Source organism: Eschscholzia californica, unplaced genomic scaffold (genome assembly GCF_041429995.1).
Source record: "Eschscholzia californica isolate CP2 unplaced genomic scaffold, dmEscCali1.0.p SCAF_6, whole genome shotgun sequence".
Lineage (NCBI taxonomy): Eukaryota > Viridiplantae > Streptophyta > Magnoliopsida > Ranunculales > Papaveraceae > Eschscholzia > Eschscholzia californica.
This window is the reverse complement of record NW_028238483.1, coordinates 39,405,966-39,432,029: the sequence shown is the minus strand read 5'-3', so window position 1 is coordinate 39,432,029 and position 26,064 is coordinate 39,405,966. Positions and strand designations below refer to the sequence as shown.

Here is a 26,064-nt window from a genome sequence, read left to right as displayed (position 1 = left end):
TGACGATAACAACGCGATGATTTCCACTATGATAAACAAACAAGTTACACAAAAGATTCGTGAGAATTAGACACAGATATCTCCTGGGGTTTTAGTTTATACAACCACTAAAATCCTAATCCCATCGCCTCACCGACTCTCTCTTTCTAAATCTGAAATACACATGGATACGCTAACACTAATAACCGACATAAGCATAGCTCCGCATTCCAGCTTTGTCTCGGAGTTCATCTCTCCTTTAGAGTCCTGCTTCACATACCAACCCTGTCCCAGTAATCAGCTCCGCTAACGGGTCTAAAATTCTGCGCCGAGACTAGTAAGGGGGGTTGGCGGGTCGTAAATAAGGTTAGATATCAAACTCTACAATTTTCACCATATCTGGATTAAAATCTAAAAGCTGAAAATCAAAGTAAAGCAAAAAAAAAAACAAATTGAGGAAGCAAATTAAAAATCCACCCACGAAATTCTCCTTTTTTAAAGAACAATGAACAGAAAAATTCAGCAATGAAAACCTAAAACAGAACCATCATGAACAGAAATGGCAACTCTACAACCAGTTCTACTTTCCACATTATGAGTAAAAAATTGCAGAATTTTTACCCTTCCCACCATTTTCATCCTTGATTCAATCTCGAAAGTGGGTTGTAACTGAAACCCATTATTATCATCATCTCCCTCATTGAAATTAATTGATTTCGCGGTCGAAGATGAAGGTGAGCCCATTAAAGGAAAAGATTCAACGGAAAACATGGCAATCATATATTGGGTACGACCAGAATCAATTTTTCCGGCAGGAATGAACATAAAACCAACTTGGTTGCCGGAATAATCAAGCTGAATTGAACTGTCAAAATGGGTAAAAACATCACGATTTGGGTTAGTAACAGTAACGTACTGAGAGAAAGTGAAATTAACAGTGTTGTTAGAGATGGAAAAAGCTGGAAGTTGAACTGCTTTAATGGAGATTTTTGGGTTTTGAGGTTTGAAAACTGTGAAGATAATTATAAGGATGATGATTATACTGAAGATTAAGAAGATTGTTGCCACTATACATGAAGCTAGGTTTATACAACTAGTTGAAGTTCTTTGTGGGTTGGTAATGGCCATGGTTCAATTCTAATTTTTCATTTGGTGCTTTTCTTGTTTGATTGGGAAAGTTAAGAGTTGTTGGTAGAGAGAGAAACTAAAAGATGAGGATAGAGAGAGAGAGAGAGAGAGAGAAAAAAGTGAAGAAGTTCATAAATTGAGTTTGTTCTGTTCTTCAAGGGATTCTGTTTTTTTGTCCTTACTTTTTTCTAGTTACTTTGACAATTGTTCCTTGTGAATTCAGAACTAGACAAATCTTCTTAGACCTACTTAAGTCTTAAAATACTTCAAAAATAATATTACAAAATTGCTTTATGTTAGGAAAGAATGAGGAAAATCAAGCACTCTTGTGCCCCACCAGTGAAATTTTAAAAGCATCTCTACCACTCTAGGTAGGAAAAAGATTTAAATTTAAGATCTCTCAAACTCCTAGTTACAAAAGATTTAAATTTCTTTGAGCAAGTAACTAATAAATTACCACATTTGTCTCTTTTCATAAAAAAATTAAAGAAGTTGATGACTCATGTAATTCTATAGGTACTAAGTTGAAGTTCTAAAATCAGAACAAATTAGAAGCAAGTAGCAAAGTCCGGTTAGAAGAGCGCAAAAAATAAAATTAGTACTGTATTTTTGTGTCACATAAATTTGTCAGCTCACAATTTATTTTGTACAAATGGTCATTGGTAATGCAATTTTGTCATTTATATAGAATAATTTACATTTTATTTACGTTTTGCTAATTACCATAGGTATTACTTCTGAGATTGTAGTAATGTACACTACACACTGGACAATGACACACATATCACATATGCGTACTTTTTTTTCCTTCATATCTTCAAACGTGACTTTTGACTACCTGCACATGATTTCTAGCTCTCAAATCTGACTTTCGAACTTGTTTTACGTTTCCGAAAGGGGTTTTCAAGATTTTTGTATATTTTTCTGGACTTATGAGACACTTTGTCTTAATGGAAACCCCAAGAGGCCTAAATAATAGGGATTGGATGAGGATTGCATTGTTTTCTTGATATTGAGCAAAACAAGGATTTGACATGGTCAAACATTTTGACCATGTCAACTTTGTTGTTTTTTCCTCTCTAATCAAGCACAACCAGCCACGTGTCATGAAAGTAAAACCGAAAGCAGGCCAAACCTTCATTCTGATTTCATGATTTTCACTATCATGAATTCTCTCTCTCTCTTCTCATATTACCTCTCCTCTGTTATTCAAATAATAAAACTTGAATTTTAATTCCATCTCTTCATCTTCTTCAATAGTTATGTCCCTCCCAATCTTTCTCTTATGGCTTGCTAGCATCCATCTCATCATCTCCAATATTCATGCCCTTCCTGCCCCCAGAGGTAATTAAAAAAACTCTCAATGCCTTCTATGTTTTTCCTTAATCTGCATGTGTATATATATCTATGTGTGTGTGTGTGTGTCAAAACTCAAAAGTCTTGTTGTATGTTCATGGGTATTACTACTTAACCTAATTGAATTTGGTAGCTAGGTTTCCTCCTTAACTGTGGTGCTTCAAAGGAGATCAAAGTAGGTAACTTGGAATGGATAACAGATGAAGGTTTCATTCAAGTAGGAAACAAATCCACCATTGACAATCCAGACTTGATGCCCATTTTAGCTACTTTGAGGTTCTTCCCTGACTCATCTGCATCAAAGTATTGTTATGCCATTCCAGTCATCAAAGGAGGAAAGTATTTAGTTCGAACGACGTATTATTACGGTGGTTATGATGGTGGAAAAGTACCTCCAGTGTTCGATCAAATTATCGAAGGAACTAAATGGAGTAGGGTTAATACGACCGAAGATTATGCTAACGGACTTAGTTCATATTACGAAATTATAATAGCTGCATTGGGTAAGACATTAAGTGTGTGTCTTGCTAGAAATGAACATACAACATCAAACCCGTTTATATCTAGTCTTGAACTAGAATACTTGGAGAATTCAATGTATAATTCGACTGATTTCAATCACCATGGACTTGTTACTGTCGCTCGACATTGTTTTGGTTATGAGGGTGAGCTCATTAGGTATGAAAACTTAACCCTAAACAACTTCATTTTGTATTCATGAATGCTTGATGGCGATTAACAATATTTGAATGTTTTGAAACTAGTTTTCCAGATGATCAGTTCAACCGAAACTGGCAACCGTTTACAGACGAAAATCCAATAGTTTCTAGTCATTCTAATATAAGCACATCAGAGTTTTGGAACCTTCCACCGCCTCAAGTTTTCACTACCGGTATGACGACTAGTAGAGGAAAGGCATTGAGAGTACAATGGCCTTCGTTTCCGTTGCCTAGTGCTAGCTACTACATTGCTCTTTACTTCCAAGATAATCGAACACCAAGTCCGTATAGTTGGAGAGAGTTTAGTGTTTTTGTGAATGGGAAGAACTTCTATACCGATTTAAACGTTACAACCACCGGTGTTGCTGTTTTTGCAACACATTGGGCACTCAGCGGCACGGTCGAAATCACCATGACTCCCAGTAACGAATCAACAGTCGGACCCATTATTAACGCCGGAGAGATCTTTCAGATAATTCCACTAGGAGGAAAGACACTCACTAGAGATGGTACCACTTCTATCTATCTAACCTTAAATCATATATACTTCTTTGAAGTTTAGGGTATAAGGTTTAAACTTTAGGGTTATATACTATTATCTGTTGTTAATTGATTCTGTTGTTCACATAACAAGTGATGGTAATGGAAGAACTAGCAAGAAGCTTCAACAACCCGCCTTCCGATTGGAGAGGAGATCCATGTCTACCTCAAGATAACGCTTGGACGGGAGTCAAGTGTACTTTATCAGGCAAAACCGCTCGAGTCTCTGAACTGTAAGTCTGTCATCCTCCAATTACGAACATTGCCTATAACATATGAAAACAGTGAAGTATGAGCATTATGAAGAATTTCTAGTTATGAATCTAATCATGCTTGTTTCATTTGTTCTTGATACTTGGTAGGAACCTCACAAGGTTTGGGCTAGTTGGATCATTATCCCCAAGCATAGCCAACTTAACTGCACTCAAAACCTTGTAAGAAATTTAGTTGGGTAATTAACCCCGATCATCGCCTTTATATTTTTCGAACTAAGCTTTTTATTAGTTAAGGCTTAGAAGTGAGCCGACAGAAAAGAAAACTAACTTGATTGATTCGACTCTGTTGCAGAAGCCTCAGTGAGAACAAACTCTCGGGTTCGATCCCAGACATGACCTCATTAAAGGAGTTATATATCTTGTAAGTTAGCTTCCTCCATGGACTGCATTTTGTTCGATCGAATTAGTAGATATTTGGTTTGGGTTTCTTACTGCAAAATCTTTTTGAAGGCATTTAAACGATAACCAATTCGAGGGGACAATACCTCAGTCGTTGGCACAACTACCAAAACTCCATGAAGTGTAAGTTTATATTAAGTATATAATGTGACTTAAGTGCTCTATTCGACTATTTTATATTGCTTCTTCCTTTGTATTTGAACTATAATCCTTATATGACAGATTACTTCAAAATAACAACCTTAAGGGTCGTGTTCCAGACGCGTTTAAACAGAGAAGTGGAGTAAAAATTCAGTAAGCATTGAACTGTTTAGCATTCAAACATGAATCGTCTCTATCAACATCTCTCTCTCTCTCTCTCTATATATATATATATATATATATATGTGTGTGTGTGTGTGTGTGTGTGTGTGTGTGTGTGTGTGTGTGTGTGTGTGTGTGTGTGTGTGTGTGTGTGTGTGTGTGTGTGTGTGTGTGTGTGTGTGTGTGTGTGTGTGTGTGAGTGTGCGTTCTGATGAGTATATTGTATGTGATGCAGAGTTACTCCAGGTAATCATATTTCGAGCTCTTCATGAAAGACATGAGAAGATGGGTTAAAGCATGAGCATAATAGTGAGCTTTCTACCATGAAAGATTTGAAGATGTAGGAGTGCAAAGAGTTGAAAAGAGATGATACATACTTGCAGAAGAAGAAGAGAAGGAGAAGAAGAAATACAAATTAAGGGGCAATAGCTCATTAAACTTATATGATAGAGAAAGAGAGAGAGAGAGAGAGTATTCTAATGACTAGTTTGTAACATGACTAATCTATAAATATATATATATGTATATAACAACCATATTGAGGGGAGGTAAATACTAAATGAAGGTATTCTATACTAAATGAGATTTTTATGTAGTTAGAAAAAAAAAAATGCAGGGGAAAGAACAAAAAATTTCAGTCAAGGTATCATGATACTAGTTAGAAAATAGTTAGGCCGAAAAATTTGCATATACGAAACTCACTTTGATTGGGTGATAACATGTATATCTATCCATCCTATATAAAACCATAGTCATTTTGAGAAAGGTCTTGCGAAAACTACGAGTTCTGCAATTTTCATTCTTACATCCAACTTCATATAAAGATACATACAATTTCAAGAACTTGAATCTTGCTTCTCTTGTACATAGAAATAAGCTCATTTTGGTTCAATTTTGGATTAAAATGGTTACTCGGAATAGGCAAATTCAAGAATTAGTTTAGATGTTCGAACCGAGAATAACAAAACTTAGATTATATATAACCTTTTCCAGAGACAGTACTTACAGATTACAAATATCATAACTTTGAGCTACAAAACTTCACATGTCCTAGGTTCAGAGTCTTATGTATAACCATTAAGCCTTTCATTAGCTATAGTAGAAAACAGATAAATGTCTGACGATCTCAGCAGTCGGTGCATCGTGCTTGAGTAGAAGGCCATGACGTTTTTCAGAAAGAATTCTGTCTTTTAATCTTTTTTGAATTCTTCGAGTTGGGATTGAAGAGGTTGGATAAGATTTTGTTGTTTTTAGAACGTCATGTCTGAATCTTCGACTTCGGTATTCAACACAAAACTGGGGAATGCTAGTGTTATGTCCCTGAAAAATTCACCCAATGCCAGAAGCTGATTAAAAGTTCATAATGTCACATTCATGTGAAGTCCCACATTGCTCAGGAAAACATTCTATACTCCGTAACATAATGCAAGACCTTCTCTCACATACTTGTTTTGGGGCCGGCATGGCCCCTACTCTGGTCTTCTGGAGAAGCTCGGAAGTTATCTAGTGTGGGCCCATCCCAAGAGAAAACCATATCAAGGTGAAACTAGTCTAACTGAGCGTAGCCTAGGTGGTGGCTAAATAAGGACAATATGGTTGGTATTGAACCAGTGTTATATGCATCAAAAGTAAATAAAGGGCTCAAAGGGAAAAGGTGGAGCTGATTTTACGCCCATATATTATGCATATCGCAATTAAAAAAAAATATAAGGTTGTAATTGAGCACGGACCTTAAGTACGGCAGAGTCATGTTCTTTATGAGAGATGGATTCTTTGCAACAAAATCCTTCCACTCTTCAAAATCAATCTTTCCATCACCTTTTGAATCAGCGTCAACAAATGTCTGTAGAATGTAAGACAAAACATGAAGAGCTAGAGTAGAATTGCGTAGAAGTGCAGGTAATCGAGATTTTTTTAATATAACGAACCTTATCTACGATTGTTTCGACGACATCATCTGAAAGAGCAAGATCTGATTCGCTTAGAAGAGCCAAAACCATCTCCTTTAACTAACAAAGGAACAAACACAAGAAAAAGCACCAGGGTTAAACTCATGTATGTGTATATATAATCTTTTTAAATTTCAAAACTAGGTGGAACTTCTTGAGTCAATTACTAGCGAAAAATATTCCAGACTTCATAAACTAAAGGCGGGTTTTAAATTATCACCTCTTCTCGCTCAATAAAGCCGGTCTGCCTTAGATCATACAATCTGAACGCAACTGCATAAGAATCCCCTATTAGTAGTTACTAATTATCAATCGTCGTGATTTTAGTAAATACATATCCTACAATGTTATCTCTTACATGCAATTTTTTCGACTTCAGGGGTGCTGGGGTGAAAGATGCCCAAGGATCTGACAAATTCTCCAAACTCAATTACCCCATTGCGCTTGACATCAAACAGATCAAACACCTGCATAAGAATGCCAACAGAACTTGCAATTAAGAGAAAGTGCCAATGCACTAATCAAAAGAAAATGATTGTGTCATGGAAGTTTCTTGTCCAAGGTACTTAGTTCCACATTTCTTAGGAAGACCTTATAGATCTGGGTTATAACATTACAAATTGTCTTAGATATAGTCTAGGCCTTTTGTGTCGGGGCGGCGCCAAGATTGGTTTGGTGGGAGGTGGTCTAGGAAGGCTCCAAGGAAAAACCGAGTACCATGTGAAACTAGGCCAGTGGGCTTGGGTGGCGTCTAAATCAAGAACATATGGTTGGTATTGAGATAAAATGTTACATCATATGGTCATTGCATCATCTGTTTAAACCATGCATAGAAGTAGAAGCATTGGAATCACTACACGGAACCATAGTTGGAACCAGGAAGCTAGATCACGATCCTCGCTCTGAAGATTTGAACTTTTAGATGAAGTAGTTGTTAACATGGTACCCAAGGCCTGAGTCGAAGTCGAAGGCCTATAGAGGTCCAAGTTGAGTAGCGGAGTGGTAGTATCCTTTCATGTGAGTCAGTGTTAAACAGAAATTGAACGGATATATTGACCGTCTACCAATAACCGTCCCAATTGCTACCATTTTTCTACATAATATCAGATTATTAAGTCATATTTAGATCAGTTTGACCTTAAGAGGAAATGGTTGTTCACGTTGTACCCGAGCTAGGGTTTAGTGGGTTCAAGTACTCAACTAGAAGTCTAGAGCCAAGGCGTGTAGAAAATCGGAGTATTAATTAAATAATGACAAAGCGAACAAGGTTAAGGCACATACCCTGTCTGCAAATAGGTTCTTCCTATTGCTGTTTCTAAAGAGAGCGAGCTGGAATTCTTCCTGTTTAGTACACCAATGGCAAAATTAGCAATAAAGACACGATATATGTAAACGGACTCCATTAGTTAGTTAAAATAATCTTGCGGGAATAATAGTTACAAATTTCGTATTGTAGACACAACGAGAATACCTTGTGAATCAATCCGTCGTCAATTATGGAACTGCTTAGTTTCTTAAATAACTCATATAAAGCTTCTACCTCATTTACGGAAACTGCAATAGAACACGTAAATAGTACCTAAAGGTTTAGTGTTTATTTCTGAAATATTGACGAAAAACATAAAAATCATACTAAAACTGCAAGCAAATACGAGGAATGAGATTGAAATGCAAACTTACAAGGTGTTTCAGAAGCAAGAATCAAAGGATCTTCGTACCCAGGAACATGCCTACCGATCTTTGTGTTACAGCAACCCATAAATCAGCATAACCAGAAAACTAATACTATATGGAAGTTCAAAATAGATCAGCTCTATGAATTCTTGACGATATCAAGTGTTTGGACCTGTCGATTTCCACAGTCAAATATCATCAAATATTATCAAGTAAAGACCTTATTTATGTGATTTCAAGAGTCACCTGACACATATATGCAAGCATTCGACCAGCTAGTAATAACAACCCACAACTCTTACCGAATAGGCGAATATGCTTAAGACTGTAATAAATGAAAAGCATCTTTTTGATTTCCATAAGGAACCCTTAAAAGTCCACTCTTTAGCTAAAATAACTGAAAATACGATCGGATGAGCTTATGTTTGAACTGTAATCTTTTGAGCACGGACTATTTAAAAGTAGATCTTTAAGTAAGACAGGTCGGCGTGAGAGCATTCTACAATATCCCATGAAAAATTAAGACAAACTACTAGTTCAAGACTAACCTATGATGTTTTATCTTCTTGAGCTCATTAAACCATGACTCAGAAACATTTAGGGTTTCCTTTCATTACCCATTTACCCTGTGTGGACATTGCATGGAGCCAGCAACCCAATTTCCTCACATTTTAGACAATTTACTTTACAAATTCAAGATATAGAAGAAACAGGGGGATTCGAGATCATTCTCCATTAACATATCAAATTATCAATGAAGAGTTCCATTACTAAAATCCCAATGAGAAGACTCAAAAGTTGAATATAAACTTACCCATTTTTTTATTTTTGAAAAATCATCACTACCCAGAAACCATTTTCCTAATCAGATCAAATCTTGGATCTGAATAAAAACTCCCAACTTGTAAATTTTAGATCCTAATTCATTCAGGAACCCAAACTTGAGTGAATTTTTAACATTTGATGAACAAGAAAAATTACATTTTATTTCTAAAATGAAGTGCATGATTTGTAAACAAAAATTTGATCAGAAGATTACCTGAAACATCATTACAAAAAAAAGTTGACTTAGGTTAAAAATCAAAGAGAGGGGAGAGGAGGAAAATGGGTTCTAACCTCGTTTAGTTTAGGTTTCTCATCAGCTCCTCCTTCCTTCAAACTATCCTCTCTCTCTCTCTGTTCTTCTTCAACCTTGTGTTCCTCTGTATTTAGGCACATTTGAACAAATCTTCCACGTCTCTTTCTCATTCTTTACAAAATCCAAAAAACAATGTACAATTTTTTAAATCAAAATACAAATAAATAATTCTTGAGCCTACATGTTCGTTTCGGTCACCCTACCCCGTTAGGACCCCACATATATCTCAAGTTCAAAGATGGGTAGTGTCTACCCTGCAAAATTAGGGTTTTTTTTTTTGTTGAATTGACCACGATATTACATGCTTTTTTCAATATTTTATTTAGTATTGTCTTAACAACACAATCTCCCTTACTTTGAGTTTAATGGGTTATGTGATTGAGATTTGTTCTTATTCACAGGTCTCATATCTTTCTCACTCTAAAAACTAGTACAAGAGATGAGAACTTCTTCATTTGCGAACCTTCCATTTGCTTTTTTTGCTTGACAGGTCCTACTTGTAAACCATCTATTTTATTTATAAGGCTTTCTTCAAAAAAAAAAGAAAGAAAGAAGAGAATAGTTTTATGGTAATATACATAATTTATGTACTTCATACGGTCTTTTATATATAGAAGAATTTTATACACTTTTCTTTCATTATGATTTTCTTCACTGAGCGGGCAATTGGATTCTTAGGTTGTTGGCAATCTAATACTTTCTATGGTTGTTTAGTGAATTAAATAATACGCATCTTGTTTTTTAACTAATAAACTTAAGAAAATCACTTTGGCTAGTCTTAAAGGGTGTAAAAGAAAAACGTAATATTAAATTAACAACTTAAATTATTATTTATAAGGTTTGAACCAAAAGCAAATTTTTCATGATATTGGACGATTCTGAATCAGTTCAATGAATAAGTATAGTTAAAAGTTTTTCTAAGGTCACCAATATATTGACAGGAAGAATTATTTTCGGTTTAAAGACCATAGATGTAGAGTGAAAAAATAATCAACTATTTTTAATATGAGAAAACCTAATTTAGATACTTAAATATTTCTTGGGTTAATTCCGTTTTGGCCCCCGATTTGTGACCAACTGGCCGTTTTAGCCCCCATAAGTGTCCGGCAGTTCGTTTTGGCCCCAAGGGCTAAATTTTTGACGAAATTATCCTCGGGGGCCAAAACAGAATTATTTGTGAAAAAGGTTAAAAACAAAAAAAAACCACATCACACCTTTCTTTATCATCCACCTCATCTTATCACTCCTCCACCACACCACCTCCTCTCCACCTCACCCTTCTTCTCCGGCGGAGTGTTGCCGGCCGGAATAAAAAATTCCGGCCGGCCACTTTAGTAAAAAAAAAAAAATTTCTCTCTCTTCTTCTTCCTTTCTCTCTCTTCTTCCTCCTTTCTCTCTCTCTCTCTCTCTCTTCTTCCTCCTTTCTCTCTCTCCTCTTCTCTCTCCCTCCTCTTCTCTCTCCCTCCTCTCTTTATCTCTCCCAATTTCCGGCGAAGGTAAACCTTCGCCGGAAATTTCTGGATCTGGGGTTTCAAACCCCAGATCCAGATCTCTTCGTCTGGAATCTCCCAGACGAAGAGAAGGTTCTCTTCGTCTGGGATTTCCCAGACGAAGGGGATCTGGATCTGGGGAAATCCCAGATCCAGAATTTTCCGGCGAAGGATTACCTTCGCCGGAATAGAGAGAGATAAAGAGAGGAGAGAGAGAAAGGAGGAAGAAGAGAGAGAAAGGAGGAAGAAGAGAGAGGCAGAAGAGAGAGGAAGAAGAGAGAGAAAGGAAGAAGAAGAGAGAGAATTTTTTTTTTTTTTTAAAAAGTGGCCGGCCGGAATTTTTTATTCCGGCCGGCAACATCCTGCCGGAGAAGAAGGGTGAGGTGGAGAGGAGGTGGTGTGGTGGAGGAGAGAGATTAGATGAGGTGGACAAAACAAAAAGAAAAAATAAAAATTACAGAAATGCCACCGGGGTAGAATTGGGAGGTTGGATAAAATTTGGGGCCAAATAGGAAATTTTTGGGGCCAAAACGAACTGCCGGACACTTATGGGGGCTAAAACGGCCAGTTGGTCACAAATCGGGGGCCAAAACGGAATTAACCCATATTTCTTCTACCACTCATTATCTGATCAACCATCACCACAACTACAACCAACCACCATCCACGCTAAGTTGCTCTCAATTAAAAACATTTGATTACTTTTTACACTTAATATTTATTTTTTCAAACAAAAATTTACTTCGTTTCCTTAAAATTCTTATGCACTTCTATTATTATACAGTATATCTTAAGTCATGACTTTTGACATATTAGGTAGAGTGTTTTCTTGCAACAAAAAAAAATGTTAAGAGTGTTTGGCTGCATTCTTGATTGGCAAGTGGGTTGAATGCTTAAAAAAAATCTATAATAAGTAAACGCTATCCGTGTAACCTTGCTATATATATTATACATGAAAAAATATTGAAATTGATATGACTATCCAAAAGTCCAAATTACAGTAACTAATCAAGAAAACGACACCATGGGCCATGGCTTAGATCACTTTGACTTTCCTTTGTGTTGAGACTTGAGAGTCTGACCTCCTTTAATTTAAGTATTAAAATTAAAATTTGGATTTCATATTAGACTGAGTTCTTAAATGATTCAATCTACTCCCCTCAGAATCAGTATCACCTTCCACAAACAATATCATGAAAACCTTGGTTGTTGGCCCTTGGCATATATGTATGTTTATAGGATATAGCTAGGGTTGTCACAAGAGTTCAGCTCATTGGACCTCCCCAAAAAGCATGAAAAAAAAAGGTTCGAATAATACGATCCCTCCGTCACCCCTCGTCTACAGTCTCTTTTGTAAATCTAGATCTGGTGAACCAGACCTCCGACGAAGGATTTTCCTTCGTCGGAGTGTAGAGATAGAGAAAAAAAAAATTTCAAGTATGAAGGTCGCCGGAAATTTTTGACCGGTCGGCGACCCTATCGGAGAAGATGATGATGTGGCGTGACATTCACATTCACGTCTTTTGGAAAGAGCCGCTAAATTAAGTTCTCTTTTGGGTTAATTCCGTTTTGGCCCCCGATTTGTGACCAACTCGCCGTTTTGGCCCCTATAAGTGTCCGGCAGTTCGTTTTGGCCCCAATTTCCTGTTTGGCCCCAACATATTTTTGTAAGCTTCTCCATTATACCCTTATGGCAATTCTGTAAATTAAATGTATTTTCTTTCTCTTTGTCCACCTCACTAAGCAATTGCCACGTCATATTCGTCCACATAAGGTCGCCGGAAAATGTCGTCGGCGACATCACTTCCGGCGACCACCATTTTTTTTTTTTTTCAACTTCTTCTCCAACCATCTCCTTCCTTCTTTTCCCGGCGACATTTTCCGGCGACCACCATTTTTTTTTTTTTCAACTTCTTCTTCTCCAACCATCTCCTTCCTTCCTCTTCTCTCTCTCTCTCCTTCCTCTTCTCTCTCTCTCTCTCCTTCTTCTTCTCTCTCTCTCCCCCCCTCTCCTCTCTCTAAAATAAATAGGTTTCCGGTGAAGGGAAACCCTTCGCTGGAAATCCAGACGAAGAGGCGTCTGGATCTGGGGTCTTCCCCAGATCTAGACGGTTTCCGGCGAAGGGTTTCCCTTCGCCGGAAACCTAATTATTTTAGAGAGAGAGAAGAGAGGGGAGAGAGAGAGAAGAAGAAGGAGAGAGAGAGAAGAGGAAGGAGAGAGAGAGAGAGAAGAAGAAGGAAGGAGATGGTTGGAGAAGAAGAAGTTGAAAAAAAAAAAATGGTGGTCGCCGGAAAATGTCGCCGGAAAAAGAAGGAAAGAGATGGTTGGAGAAGAAGAAGTTGAAAAAAAAAAATGGTGGTCGCCGGAATTGATGTCGCCGACGATATTTTCCGGCGACATTTTCCGGCGACCTTATGTGGACGAATATGACGTGGCAATTGCTCAGTGAGGTGGACAAAGAGAAAGAAAATACATTTAATTTACAGAATTGCCATAAGGGTATAATGGAGAAGCTTACAAAAATATGTTGGGGCCAAACAGGAAATTGGGGCCAAAACGAACTGCCGGACACTTATAGGGGCCAAAACGGCGAGTTGGTCACAAATCGGGGGCCAAAACGGAATTAACCCTTCTCTTTTTGGCGAAGGGAGTATGACTGCTTTACCAATAGTAGAGACTCGATGGGGAGACGTTTCAACTTATATTCTTACCAATGTAATTTCCATTACAGATGGACAAATATTATGCGGAGAGAGGTGATGAGATGGAAGAGAGAGTAACTGATATTTAACGGTAACGAAAAAAAACCTTCTGGATATTTTTGATAAAGTATGGGGCTTCGCAGGAAGTAAGGGGCCTTTTGAAAAATAACCCTTTAAATAATTATGTTCTTTATCAAATAGAAACAGCTGCATATACGTGACTTTTTGTCAAAAAAAAACAAGTAAATGACTTATTTTTGCTATTATCGGCACTAGAAATGACATTTTCTATTGATATGACAAGATTTAACATCTATTATATAAAACAGAAGGAAAAACGATGACTGTGACAAACATCCTTTGTTAATAAAAGATATTGTCTAGGGGTCTTTTGATTTTACATAATGGTCCTTCGTGAAATGGACGACCGGATTACTTTGTAATATGCTTACTTGGTTTTGAGGAAGATTCTGAATACCGGATGAGGAAGATTATGGAAAATTTCTTAGCAAAAAATAAGATTACGAAAAGTTGGTTTAATCTCTCTACTTTCTTTCTTCCTATGAGATTGTTTAGGATTTTATTTCTTATCAGACTTCAATTTGATATATTATTTTGATAGATCGATGAAATTAAGAAACCCTAAGACCGAACCTATAATTTTGTCTCCCCTTTACTTATAGTTCATTGTCTACATATTTCATATCGATCAATGAAAAATAACGTGATCTCCTTGGAACTTCAATCATTTAGAATAGCTGGACAATGTTTTCGATGATTATTTTCATCGTAAATCACTGGCAGAAAGTAATATACCCAAGACATACGAGAGGAATTTAAGCTCTTGAAGGTAATTTGTTATTGAACCTTTTTTTTTTTGTTGAAACATTTGTTATTGAACCTGTATTTCGAGATTATCAATCCATCCATCCCTTATTGTATTAACATATTTTTATGATTCTTTAGGCTGTGATTGATGAATTGGACAAGGACTTTTGGGCGTTCCTTAAATCTCTCCACGGAAACATATATACTAATCCTCAATGAACATTGAATTTGAGATAATTATAGAAGGTAAACCTCTGATTGTACTACTTAACTCTATCTATGCTTGGTCTATATTTTACATGTATGAACAGGTGGCCATTGGACAATGTGGTTAACAAGATGGGTTTGGTTTGTCAAAACAAAAAAACAAGATGGATTTGGAAACACTAAAGAGAATATCTATGAGGTAATCAAAGTATAACACATTGTTTCTAACAATTTTCTTTATTGTTATACTGTCGATAGAGTGATGCCTTCCTAGATACATCAGTTTACCAAACATTTTACGACCATTTAAGTAAGAAAGTTTGATATGTTTTTTTATTTTGCAAAAGCATGAATAGGTTGACGCATTTTATCATATAAACTGTCGCTGACTGAATGAATGTCACTTGAGATACTACTCCATCCAAAATAAAGTTAAATGTTTGTAGGTGCAGACTCTCTCCAGTATTAATTTTTTAGTGTACATAATACATGATCTCTTATATTGATTTCTTATTTAGTAGAAAAGTTTCTTAAACACTTTTTTTTTTTGTTTTCACGTGATTTTTGTTTTACTTGTTTTCATTTTACTGCTCATGAGAGCAAGACACGAGTAACACGAAATAACCGTAGATACGTAGCACATTTACTATAAAATATGCAACTAAGAACAAACTATTTACTTTATAACAATTTTTTAATTTTTACAAAAATATGTTAAATATGTCAACTCTATTGGTTGTTTTCTTATACTAGAGTATATCCCGTGCCTCTGCACGGCAGAATTTGTGGAGCATTTTTTATCCATATAAGTAATGAAATTATCAAAGAATATCTCTTGAAAAAATAAAGTTTTTCTTTCTACAATCACAAAAAATATAATTATATAATGCATACAACTACACCTTAATACTAATACATGTTCTTATCATTATTTATATTAATATATTATTACTATTATTTTTATAATTATTATATGTTTCTTACATCCATCGACAGATTTCTATAAAATAAATCAAGTGAATGGATATATTAATATACTTAGCATAAATTTATATTATCGTGATTAAACCGAAACTGATTTTTTTTTTTTTTTTGAAAATCGAAAATGACTTGACTCGTGTAGAAATAATTTTTGGTTTTCTTGGAACAGACAAGAACAACTATTAGTTCAACAAAAAAAGACAAGAACAACTATTCATTAAATCATTAATCATCACTACATTATCTAACTATTCAAATTTGATAATCAAAGTCATAAAAAAGAAAGTTGACCTTTAAAGGGTCAATATATTTTAAAGGGGTATGATTCTGTGTCGTGAACCAAAGATCTAAAAACTAGAAATCAATTTAGTAATCATTCCAACCAGAAATTGTTAACGAAAAAAATATTCATCTAGCTATCTCGTAAAATACTTCAAAAAGAAAAGACTAGTAAAAAAGTTGTTTCTTGACGCATATCAGACATTTTCTTTTTTGAAATGTGAATTTCGTAAAACTACTCCGATGGTAGTCGATCAACAGCTCCCCTCGTGTCTGACTCTATTATGTTGATTGGTTCCGGTGGTAGTTGATCAACAGATAGTCTCGTTTCTCCATTTCGAAGGTTCATCTTAGCTAAAACCTTTGTTGTTTGATTAGTTTCTCTATAAATATGAGAGATCCTAAAACTTCTGGTGCTGTGTAACCTTTAAACTTTGTTCCACAACCGAGGCGCTGGTGTTGTAACCTTTTAACTTTGTTCCACAACCCAGGCGCTTTCCATGTTATTGTCCGATTTGGTTTCGTGAGTAAGGTTTGTACATTCATCAAGTCCAGACCCACTTCTATATTTTCCAGCCCAATCTATTTGCCATATGTAGGCCCATTTCTAACCCCTGAAGTTCGTAAAAGAAAATAGTCTGCTGCTCACACGTTGCCGTAGCTGCCGCTAGCACTCTTCCATTCAGATCACGAATATCATCTCCATAGTCCGCTGTCTCGCTAGTTGGTGAGCTATCCGAGTTTATCAATGCCGTCTCTGGGCTTGGCCCAGTCCATTTGCATGTAGTATAAGTTGACCTAGCAAGAGAGATATCTAGGTGTTCGTCCCAATACCTATTGATTCGTTTAAAGATGCATCAACGTTCAGTTCGAGGGGTACGAGGGAGTCCACACAACAGTTCTGTGATCATGCAGTACCACCCTTGACTTTTGGGGGGCCTAGGGAAACGTATCGACGGGACCCCTACACTTTTAAGTCGAAAAAAATATAAAAGTTGACAATTTTTTGATAAAATTTATACTTAAACACCGCTCTTCCCTTTTTTCGATCAAAATCACTAATCACATTTTTTTAGTATCTGTTTTTGAAAGGAAAAAATTATCTAAAATATAATCGTAGGTCATGGAAGTCGAATCCTTAACCTTACGATCACTAATCAACTACTCTACCAACTCTACTGCCCAAACAAATTTATTATATATGTGCATAAAACAATACATATAACGATACTCTCGATATATAATGGTATATAAAATGGAGACCTCCTAAATTTAAGGGCCCTAGGCGACCGCCTGGGTCGCCTAAGCCCAGGGCCAGCCTTGTGATCATGGAATTTGTGGAAACAAAAAATATAATCAACCCGCCTCTTGGAACTCCCATTTGAACAGCATGTGAGAGAAACAAAGATTTGTTTCTCCTCTCACATGTCCAGTCACATGGATAGAGAATCCCTTATTTCTCTCGCATGCGGTTCATGTAGGAGTCCAAGGAGGTGGGTTGAGTAGCCTTGTTGTTGTGGAAATCATGTGTAAATGATGATTTTTTTAGGAAATGTCGAAATTTGATGTATAACTTCTTTAGAATGGTCAATGACATGCTGAAAACATCAATTGCATCGAGCTTCCAAATAAACCAAAAAATAAAAAAAAATTCAACAAAAAAGTTAAATAAACTAAAAAATAGTTGCATAATGTGATTTTAAATCTTTGTTATCAAAACAGGTTGAATCCTTTAACAACAAAAAAAACAGGTTGAATCCCTCCAAGTTAGAACCCAACTTGACAGCGAGTAAATTGAGATACCACTAATATTAAAATAAAATCATATATTTTTGCAAACGAGCAATAGAGAAAGACCTAATGTGTCATTTTTCGACTCGAAGGCACAGGAGAAAACCAGACTCCCAATTCAGAGCCTCTCTTCTAGGTTACCAAAGGAAGGTTCAGGCAGAAATGGTCAAGGGGTGCCTTTAGAAAACATAAAGGGGGTCCTTCCACGATTTCAAAGCTACTAGGAAATAACAGTGTGAAAGTTACAGATTGAGAGATAATCTAAAAGCTTTTCTTTTCTCCCTTTCTTATGAAGCAAGTATACATTAAGTGTTTGAATACTTCCCTTTCCTGAAAAGAACAATAAAATCAACACCTCGATGGAGGTGCTGAGACACCAAATATCACATCTCAAAAATATAAACATCAGAAGGGCCAGACATTCTCGCCTCAGCGAATAAAAGTCATGAAGCTAATGACATATTCAAGTGAAAAAATCATGCAAATATCACATCTCGAAAATGCTAGAGCAAGCACTCGCATACAACAAATGAAATCTCATTGCGTATAAAGTTTATATTGATTTACTGATAAACACTTACATATATGTGCTTTTTTTCCTTCTTCTAACAGTTTCTATACGAAGTACTCATGGATCATTCGTACAGGTGAGTCAGATACATGTTTCGAGATAACCATTGATGATTTCCATGGGACTAGCTCTCACTCGTTCTCCTTCTTGATCCGTTGTTACCTTTATACTATTCTTACTCATACATGTAAAATTATGTAGTTCGGGATTCTTTATCTAACTTTACAATAAGAGTTTTATTACCTTCTTGTGAGCTTATACTGCCATATCTGACTCGTCGACTTCCGTGTTCAATACAAAACTTGGAAATGCTACAGTTATGTTTCTGAAATGTACGAGTCATTGTAGTAAGTCACTTTGAAGTTCAAATCGACAGAAAGTATTAACACTAAATGCAGACTATGGAGGAGAACCTGACTTCTCTGTGTCAGACTCTGTAACACCCCTATTCTCTATATATATCAAATTAGGTGGAAATAACAAAAACTCTAGGTCAATTTGGGGTTGGGCCTAATATGAAGAGTAAGTTAGTGTGGGCTTGAGCATCATAAAAATAGAAGTGGGTTAGAAGGAAAACTAGGGCTGCTTGAGTTAATTATATAAAAAGGGGTCTAGAGCTCTTTTTGTAGATCTAGAACAAAACTTAGAGAGAGAAAGAGAAATGGTATTCTTTGGAGAAGATTTTGATGAATAAGTTGAAAAAATCTATGTATTGTTTATGTTATGGTTAGTATATCTTCAACAAGCCACTCTTAGTGAATGAAGAATGGATAAAGAAGAAAAGAGGTAGAGATGGAGTTCTCTAGAGAGAGAAAGAGGCATGATTGTGGTCTTGATGTCATCTAAGGCAAAAGAGGTAGATTTCTTATCTCCTAATTCTTTTGTAGGCTTTTTCAATTGATTCCATGATAGGTTTAGTATTGTTAATCACATAAAGTTCTATAAAGAATGATTGAATGATTTAGATATTAGTTCTATCTTGAATTCCATAAAATATTTATATAGGACAATGTTTTGATCTAACTTCAAAATTAGATCTGGATTGATTGGTAACGAATCTAGGTATCTATCTTATATGGTTGGAAAGGTCTGTTTGTCTACTTTCTATTGGTTCAAACGGTGAGTTAATTGGAGTTCCGAGCGAAAAGTTACGATAGTTTTCGTACGAGGTGTCAGAGCAGTCCCTATTGTATTTTTGTCTAGATTAAAAGTAAATCTGGTACTGATTGATAATGAATCTCGGTGTGTATCTTATATGGTTGGAAAGGTCTGTTTGTCTACTTTCTAGTGGTTCAAACGGATAGTTAATTGGAGTTCTGAGCGAGGAGTTATAATAGTTTTCGTACGAGGTGTCACAGCAGTCCCTACTGTATTTCGGTGTAGATTAAAATTAGATCTGGTATTGATTGGTAATGAATCTCGATGTGTATCTTATATGATTGGAAAGGTTTGTTTGTCTACTTTCTAGTGGTTCAAACGGTGAGTTAATTGAAGTTCCGAGTGAGGAGTTATAATGGTTTTTGTACTAGGTGTCGCTACAATCTCCAATGAACGAATTGATTGAGATAATTCACATGGTTTCTATTCTTTAAGCAATGTATTTCCTAGGTATATGATACCTTATATTGGTGAGTCTATATTTGTTAACTATTATTGTTATTTGTTTGTTTAAGGTTGTGATCCACGTGGAGATCTATTATGAGTATCATCCATTTTGATTTGTCATGTGTTGTTGGCTTGAATGGTTTGGTGAACTTGTTTGTAATTCTTTATTAGAGCCAATATTTGTGGTGTGATGCTATTATGATTGTATGATGCTATTATGTGTGTGATGTGATGGATGTGATGGAGGGTTGAATGAGTTTATGTGGTTGGTTCGACCCTCTCTACCGGAAGTGATGTAGGTATGGAGCGTATGGGGTCGGCGCTAACACAATGGATGACCTTGTGGGCCACACTCTCATTCGACTTATGTTTGTTGTATGATGCTATGATGTGATGGAGGGTTGAATGAGTTTATGTGGTTGGTTCGACCCTCTCTACCGGAGGTGATGTAGGTATGGAGCGTATGGGGTCGGCGCTAACACAATGGATGACCTTGTGGGCCACACTCTCATTCGACTTATGTTTGTTGTATGATGATATGATGTGATGGAGGGTTGAATGAGTTTATGTGGTTGGTTCGACCCTCTCTACCGGAGGTGATGTAGGTATGGAGCGTATGGGGTCGGCGCTAACACAATGGATGACCTTGTGGGCCACACTCTCATTCGACTTATGTTTGTTGTATGATGCTATTATGTGTGTGATGTGATGGAGGGTTGTATGAGTTTATGTGGTTGGTTCGACCCTCTCTACCGGAGGTGATGTAGGTATGGAGCGTATGGGGTCGGCGCTAACACAATGGATGACCTTGTGGGCCACACTCTCATTCGACTTATGTTTGTTGTATGATGCTATTATGTGTGTGATGTGATGGAGGGTTGTATGAGTTTATGTGGTTGGTTCGACCCTCTCTACCGGATGTGATCGAGGTATGGAGCGTATGGGGTCGGCGCTAACACAATGGATGACCTTGTGGACCACACTCCCATACAACGTGGACACCAACTTGTCATATCATTCGACGAGAGTTGGATGATTGTGTCTTTTGGCATAATGTTTTGTCGACTTAATTGTCAAGTTAGGGTTTTATAAAGGTCTAGCTTGGTGAATAGTGTGATCTGTTTATATCTATTGAAAAGGAGAAAGATTATTATCACGAGAGTTAATATTGGATTAGAATACGAGGACGTTGAAAGCCTATAACCAAGAACATAAGTTACTAATTTCTACATGCGTGTGGTAAATCTCGTTGTATTATGTTAGTTGTCACGTTAAATTTCAGATAACGCCAATAATGAATATGAATGAAATACTTCCTTGATTGGGGATTGAGCTTGCCTACCCGAGACTTAGGTTTGAGGAAATCTACTGCAGTTGGGTTTTAACCCAGCTATTTCATTTTTTTCAGGTATTGATTGTGCACTCATGGTAGGCGTCGCTCGTGGATCCAGTTTGAAGGTCTCAAATCTTCGATTTCAAGGCGGCTTGAGATTTGGGATTTGGGGCGCTACAGACTCATTGACATCTGACTCGCGAGGATAAACCCACATTTGGAATAAGTTTGACTTACATGGGTCCAAAATAGTTTCAATCCAAACGTTCTTCATGAGTTAGAAATGAAGGGAAAAAAAAAACAAAATGTTTGAAATCTAACTTGGCCGACACATACACAAGTCTGCAGCTAGTTGTGAGCATATAGCAATAGAATAAAGTACTCACTTTAGGTATGGAAGAGTCATAATCTTTAGTATAGATGGATTCCGTCCAACGAATTCCTTCCATTCTTCCCAATCAATTTTCCCATCGCCTTTTGAATCAGCGTCAAGTAACGTCTGTACAATAAAAAGGAAATGAGAAAAACTAGAGAAGAAATGGATACATCATACATGTATAGATAACCAAACATTTTTTTGATTAGCCGAACCTTGTCAACAATTGATTGAACAACGTCATCTGAGAGAACAAGTTCTGTCTCTTTGAGTAGAGCCACTACCATCTGCTCTAACTACATAATAAAAAAAATACATAAAACATCATATAAAAAAGGAGAAAACTAGGTTTAGACATGTCCGGGTGTTCAAAGTTCAAACAATAAAATGTTCTAAAGTGCTAGTAAACCGACTGTGACATTTCACAATGCTTACCTCTTCGCGTTCAATAAAGCCGGTTTGTCTTAGATCATACAAGCGAAATGCAACTGCAATATTAAATTTTCAAAACTTAGTTGTGGCATATTGTAAGTATTTTATGATTTCAATTAATTATCCTGAAATCCGATCCCTTACAAGCAATTTTTTCTATTTCCGGAGTATTATGGTGAAAAATACTCAATGATTTAACAAATTTTGCAAAGTCGATTACCCCATTTTGCTTGTCATCGAACATATCAAATACCTACACAAGAATGACAATAGAAAGTTGGAATTACTAAAAGAGTGAAATTTCAAAACTGATTGACTAAAGGAATTACAAAATCATTTTTTATGTATGTAAAATATAAGTAACAATTTTGTGAAATCACGATTATATTATAATCGGACAGACATAACTAAAGACACAATATTTAACGAGGTTCAGTCGGATATTCACGACCTACATCCTCGGATAAAGCCAGAATGGCCACATATTTTATTAACCACAATTGTGGTGATTCGCTACAATAATTGAATGGTAATCGAATGTTTAAACTCCTAGAACCCATCTCTTATTTATAGAGTAAATTAGGGTTTAGGGTTTCCTAGTTTCTCCTAACTAAGCTAGGAAACTAGATAATATCTATTTATTATTTCCATTACAAAGTTACATGAGATATCCTAATATCAGAAATTATATCTTCCATATCTTCTAATATCCTGGATTAGTCTTGTTCGTGGATCTTCGCCTTCTCGATCCGTCTCATGTATCACGTATCTCAACAAATTTTGCAAACTAGGTAGACCAGCTCACGCACTACCCATCAAGGTAGAGATAACAGTTTACCTTGTTCGATCTCCAAATCCAAACCTTGGAATAAGGTTTTCGAACTCTAAACAATCATCTAAGACTTGAGCTCATTTATGTATTAGTAGTTTTAAGAGATTGGTGTTGTTAGTTCTCCAAGTGATATGGCGTAAGCTATTGTGACTTGAAGCATGGTATCAGAGATAGGTTTCTCAAGGCCAATGGCTCAAAATCTGTTCTAAGACGGCCGGTAAATATGATCTATTTACTAGATCCAAGACCAACATGATATATATACTTATCTCTCTAAGGATAACATCAAAGTGAATCAAGATATCTTGTTCATATTTGGAGTGAAGAAGGTGTATCCTGGCATTGAAAAGAGAAGGTGTCCAATATTCGTACCCTATCTGCAAAGAGATTTTTCTTTTTGCTGTTACTAAACAGAGCGAGTTGGAATTCTTCCTGTTCAATGAAAAGAAACAGAATATTTAGCACTCAATGTATAAGAGAGATCGATAGAACATTATGAAATAGTTAATAGTTATCTGCATTCTAAGATAAATACAACTTTATAATGCAGAGTGCATGAAGAACCTTGTGAATAAGTCCATCGTCAATGATCGAACTACTTAGTTTCTTAAATAGCTCGTATAATGCTTCCACTTCACATACCGTAACTGCCAAAAACAAATCAAGCACCATCGATCATATAAAAAAACTTATTTTCATCTTTAAGCTCCTCGTTTTGTTCCAACTAATAATAAAAATTTATACAACAAAAGCAATAACTACCACTTTCTACTAAAAGTAACATAGACTTTGGCGGTGGTTGTTACTCTAAAATTCAGATTTAACTCATCCCGAATTGTCTGAAATTGATTACTCAAATTGATTTCAGTTTGCATTTAGTCTCTGACTCATGAATGGCTGACTTAAGCTGAATTGGGGTCAGTTCGAGCCAAAAAATAAAATAAGTCTGAATTAAGAGCTTGTTGTCTTAAATAACTTGAAACGACTATTGTGGCCTTAACTAAAACAAGTGAAAGTCAGACGAGTCAGACATATACAATGCGAAAAGGAAAACAAAAACCACATTAGGTGGATAAGACTGTGAATTTGGTTTTGAACAAATGAAGTGAAACCTTAAACCCAATTTCACTATGATCTTTTCTGCAAGATATAGACTTTATGTATTCGACACCACCAAGGTGCAAAATCATTTAAACAAGTAACAGGCGCACAAATTATATTTCATATGGCACACGAAAACCTATACGACCTTAGAAAGCTAGAAACAAGTTAAAGCAATGAGATTGAAACACTTACAAGGTGTTTGAGAAGCCAGGGTAATGGGATCGTAATATCGAGTTACTTTTGCAGCTCTCTTTGATGAATAACAACCCATGGAAGTAAGTGTAAACAAGATCACAAAACTAAAGTAGAAAATCGTCCTTGTTCAAGTTTCGATGTCACTATAGAGTTCGATCACCTGCAAATTATAATAGAAAAAGATTGAATCAAGTAAAGATCTAATTGAAAACTTTGAAATTGGTTTTAAATCTAAAAGGGAATGGGTTTGATAAGATAATATTTCTAGATAATTGTTTTGATAAGATAGGTCAACTGCTTGCTTTAGCTCTGATCCAACTTGGGTTTTGAGGAAATTATTGAACATTCAAGAAATCATCAATCTAGATAAAATGGAAGCATGGGTAAGCAGGCATAACTGTATTAAATCTAACCTTTTCATCTCTTAGAAATTCCAAAAGGGTATGTACCTAAAAAACCCAATTCTCTAATGAGGCCAAAACTAAGATCCAATTTAAGAATCTCAACTTGGGTGAACTTTATTAGGAAAAGAAATCAACACATTAATGAAGAAATTTGTTGTGGTAACAGAGTGTTTCCTAGTTTCATTTACTATGTTTAATAAGTTGAAGTTCAAATTCTACTTCTTTATGTTTGAAAATTGAAACAACAAACAGACATGAGTCCAGAGAGAGAGAGAGAGAGAGAGAGAAAGGGACTTACATCATGTTCATAGCTTTGTTTGATAGTTTCCTCCTCTCTCTCTCTCTCTCTCTCTCTCTCTCTCTCAACACAAGCCTAAGGATAACATTCTCTGGGACGTGGGATTTTGTTTCTAGCTAGTTTCCCAAAGTCCCTAAGTTTTGGTAAACTCACACTTCTAGTTCCCAATTTGATTTGATAGACTGAATGACCCCCTACATGGTTATATCCATTTTGGCTTTTTTGCCCTCAGTCATTTTATCTTGGGAAAACCTTTGTCCTCCTTTTGTTTTCCTAATTATGTGGTATTGATGGTAAAAAATAAAATGAAATTCACCAAGCCGTTGTAATTTATGGAAATATATTGACGCACATTCCAGCTATATAATTTTACAAGGAAGTTGTTAGAGTTGTGAATAGGGGTGTTCATTTAGTATCCGAACCGACCAATCCAATCCGATCCAAACGGATTTGGACGGTTTGGATACCGATCTAATAGTATTTCGGATTGGTTCGGATGTTAAAATGACAAAACCGAGTGTTTTGGATCGGTTTATGGATTTGGTTGACGGATAACCGACGAAACCGAACCAAACCATTTATTGTTGTTTTTATATATTATATATAAATATATATGATGGGAATGATGAAAGGCTGAGATTTAATAGTTAAGTTAGTTCTTTGTTTTTTGATATTATAGCTTAATGCATGTGTAACAGAAAGTAAATGACGTGAAGAATTGTACCTTAATTCAATAGTTAAGCTAGTTCCACGTTTTTAAGTCAAAAATGCGAAATTTTATATCTAGTAAAATGTCACTGGTGGTTCGGTTATCCAACCGATCCAAACCGTCCATGCATAGTTCGGATCAGTAACCGAACCAAACCATAAACGGATTGGTTCGGATTTAGATTTGGAAAAACCAAACCCTTCGGACTTTGGATTGGCCAAAAAAATCGGTTATTCAACCGATGTTCACCCCTAGTTGTGAAAACCTTGCAATGATTAAAAAAACACAATTTGGCTGAACATGAGTTAGTTAGCTTCCTTCCCCTTTTTCTTCTTGTGGCTCTTGTATCTGGGCTCTGGCCTTGCCCTTTCTAGTAGTGGTTTGCCCTCTAGGCTATAGAATTATCAAGTTTAAAAGAAATCACCCTTTTTATTAGTAATTTTGTGCATTATAAAAAAAAAAGTAA

General features: G+C 36.1%; 4 protein-coding genes and 1 long non-coding RNA gene across 7 annotated transcripts; 2 read left to right on the top strand and 3 right to left on the bottom strand.

Annotated features, from left to right (window-relative positions):
• On the bottom strand, window positions 1-1,234 carry LOC147534702 (uncharacterized). The gene has a single exon (XM_086648553.1). The coding sequence runs from the start codon at window positions 1,105-1,107 to the stop codon at window positions 499-501; it is 609 nt and encodes a 202-aa protein (XP_086504679.1). The 5' UTR covers window positions 1,108-1,234; the 3' UTR covers window positions 1-498.
• A 787-nt stretch (window positions 1,235-2,021) lies between these two features.
• On the top strand, window positions 2,022-5,279 carry LOC147534701 (Leucine-rich repeat (LRR) family protein). The gene is made up of 9 exons (XM_086647454.1): window positions 2,022-2,451; window positions 2,601-3,141; window positions 3,228-3,691; window positions 3,817-3,955; window positions 4,085-4,156; window positions 4,290-4,358; window positions 4,448-4,519; window positions 4,619-4,690; window positions 4,935-5,279. The coding sequence occupies exons 1-9, from the start codon at window positions 2,370-2,372 to the stop codon at window positions 4,969-4,971; spliced, it is 1,548 nt and encodes a 515-aa protein (XP_086503580.1). The 5' UTR covers window positions 2,022-2,369; the 3' UTR covers window positions 4,972-5,279.
• A 379-nt stretch (window positions 5,280-5,658) lies between these two features.
• On the bottom strand, window positions 5,659-9,753 carry LOC147534700 (calcineurin B-like protein 7). Of its 2 annotated transcripts, none has more exons than XM_086647455.1 (9): window positions 9,439-9,753; window positions 8,329-8,494; window positions 8,120-8,202; window positions 7,930-7,989; window positions 7,007-7,115; window positions 6,869-6,921; window positions 6,628-6,708; window positions 6,430-6,542; window positions 5,659-6,019 (listed from the first exon to the last, which is right to left on the bottom strand). In XM_086647455.1, exons 2-9 carry the CDS (start codon window positions 8,405-8,407, stop codon window positions 5,950-5,952), a joined length of 648 nt encoding a protein of 215 aa, XP_086503581.1. In that variant the 5' UTR covers window positions 8,408-8,494; window positions 9,439-9,753; the 3' UTR covers window positions 5,659-5,949. The 2 variants fall into 2 exon arrangements, with proteins under 2 accessions (XP_086503581.1, XP_086503582.1); XM_086647456.1 differs by having other exon boundaries at window positions 9,362-9,523.
• An 8,526-nt stretch (window positions 9,754-18,279) lies between these two features.
• LOC147534698 (calcineurin B-like protein 7) lies at window positions 18,280-25,055 on the bottom strand. Of its 2 annotated transcripts, none has more exons than XR_015227637.1 (9): window positions 24,890-24,975; window positions 24,185-24,347; window positions 23,453-23,535; window positions 23,261-23,320; window positions 22,201-22,309; window positions 22,060-22,112; window positions 21,840-21,920; window positions 21,431-21,747; window positions 18,280-18,744 (listed from the first exon to the last, which is right to left on the bottom strand). XR_015227637.1 is itself a non-coding variant. In XM_086647886.1 (9 exons), the coding sequence occupies exons 2-9, from the start codon at window positions 24,261-24,263 to the stop codon at window positions 18,566-18,568; spliced, it is 648 nt and encodes a 215-aa protein (XP_086504012.1). In that variant the 5' UTR covers window positions 24,264-24,347; window positions 24,890-25,055; the 3' UTR covers window positions 18,280-18,565. The 2 variants fall into 2 exon arrangements, 1 of the variants encoding a protein (XP_086504012.1); XM_086647886.1 differs by having other exon boundaries at window positions 18,280-18,635; window positions 21,635-21,747; window positions 24,890-25,055.
• Window positions 18,889-21,554, top strand: LOC147534699 (uncharacterized). The gene is made up of 2 exons (XR_015227638.1): window positions 18,889-19,166; window positions 21,324-21,554. It is a non-coding gene; the product is annotated as an uncharacterized LOC147534699 (long non-coding RNA).
• Window positions 25,056-26,064: the final 1,009 nt, after the last annotated feature.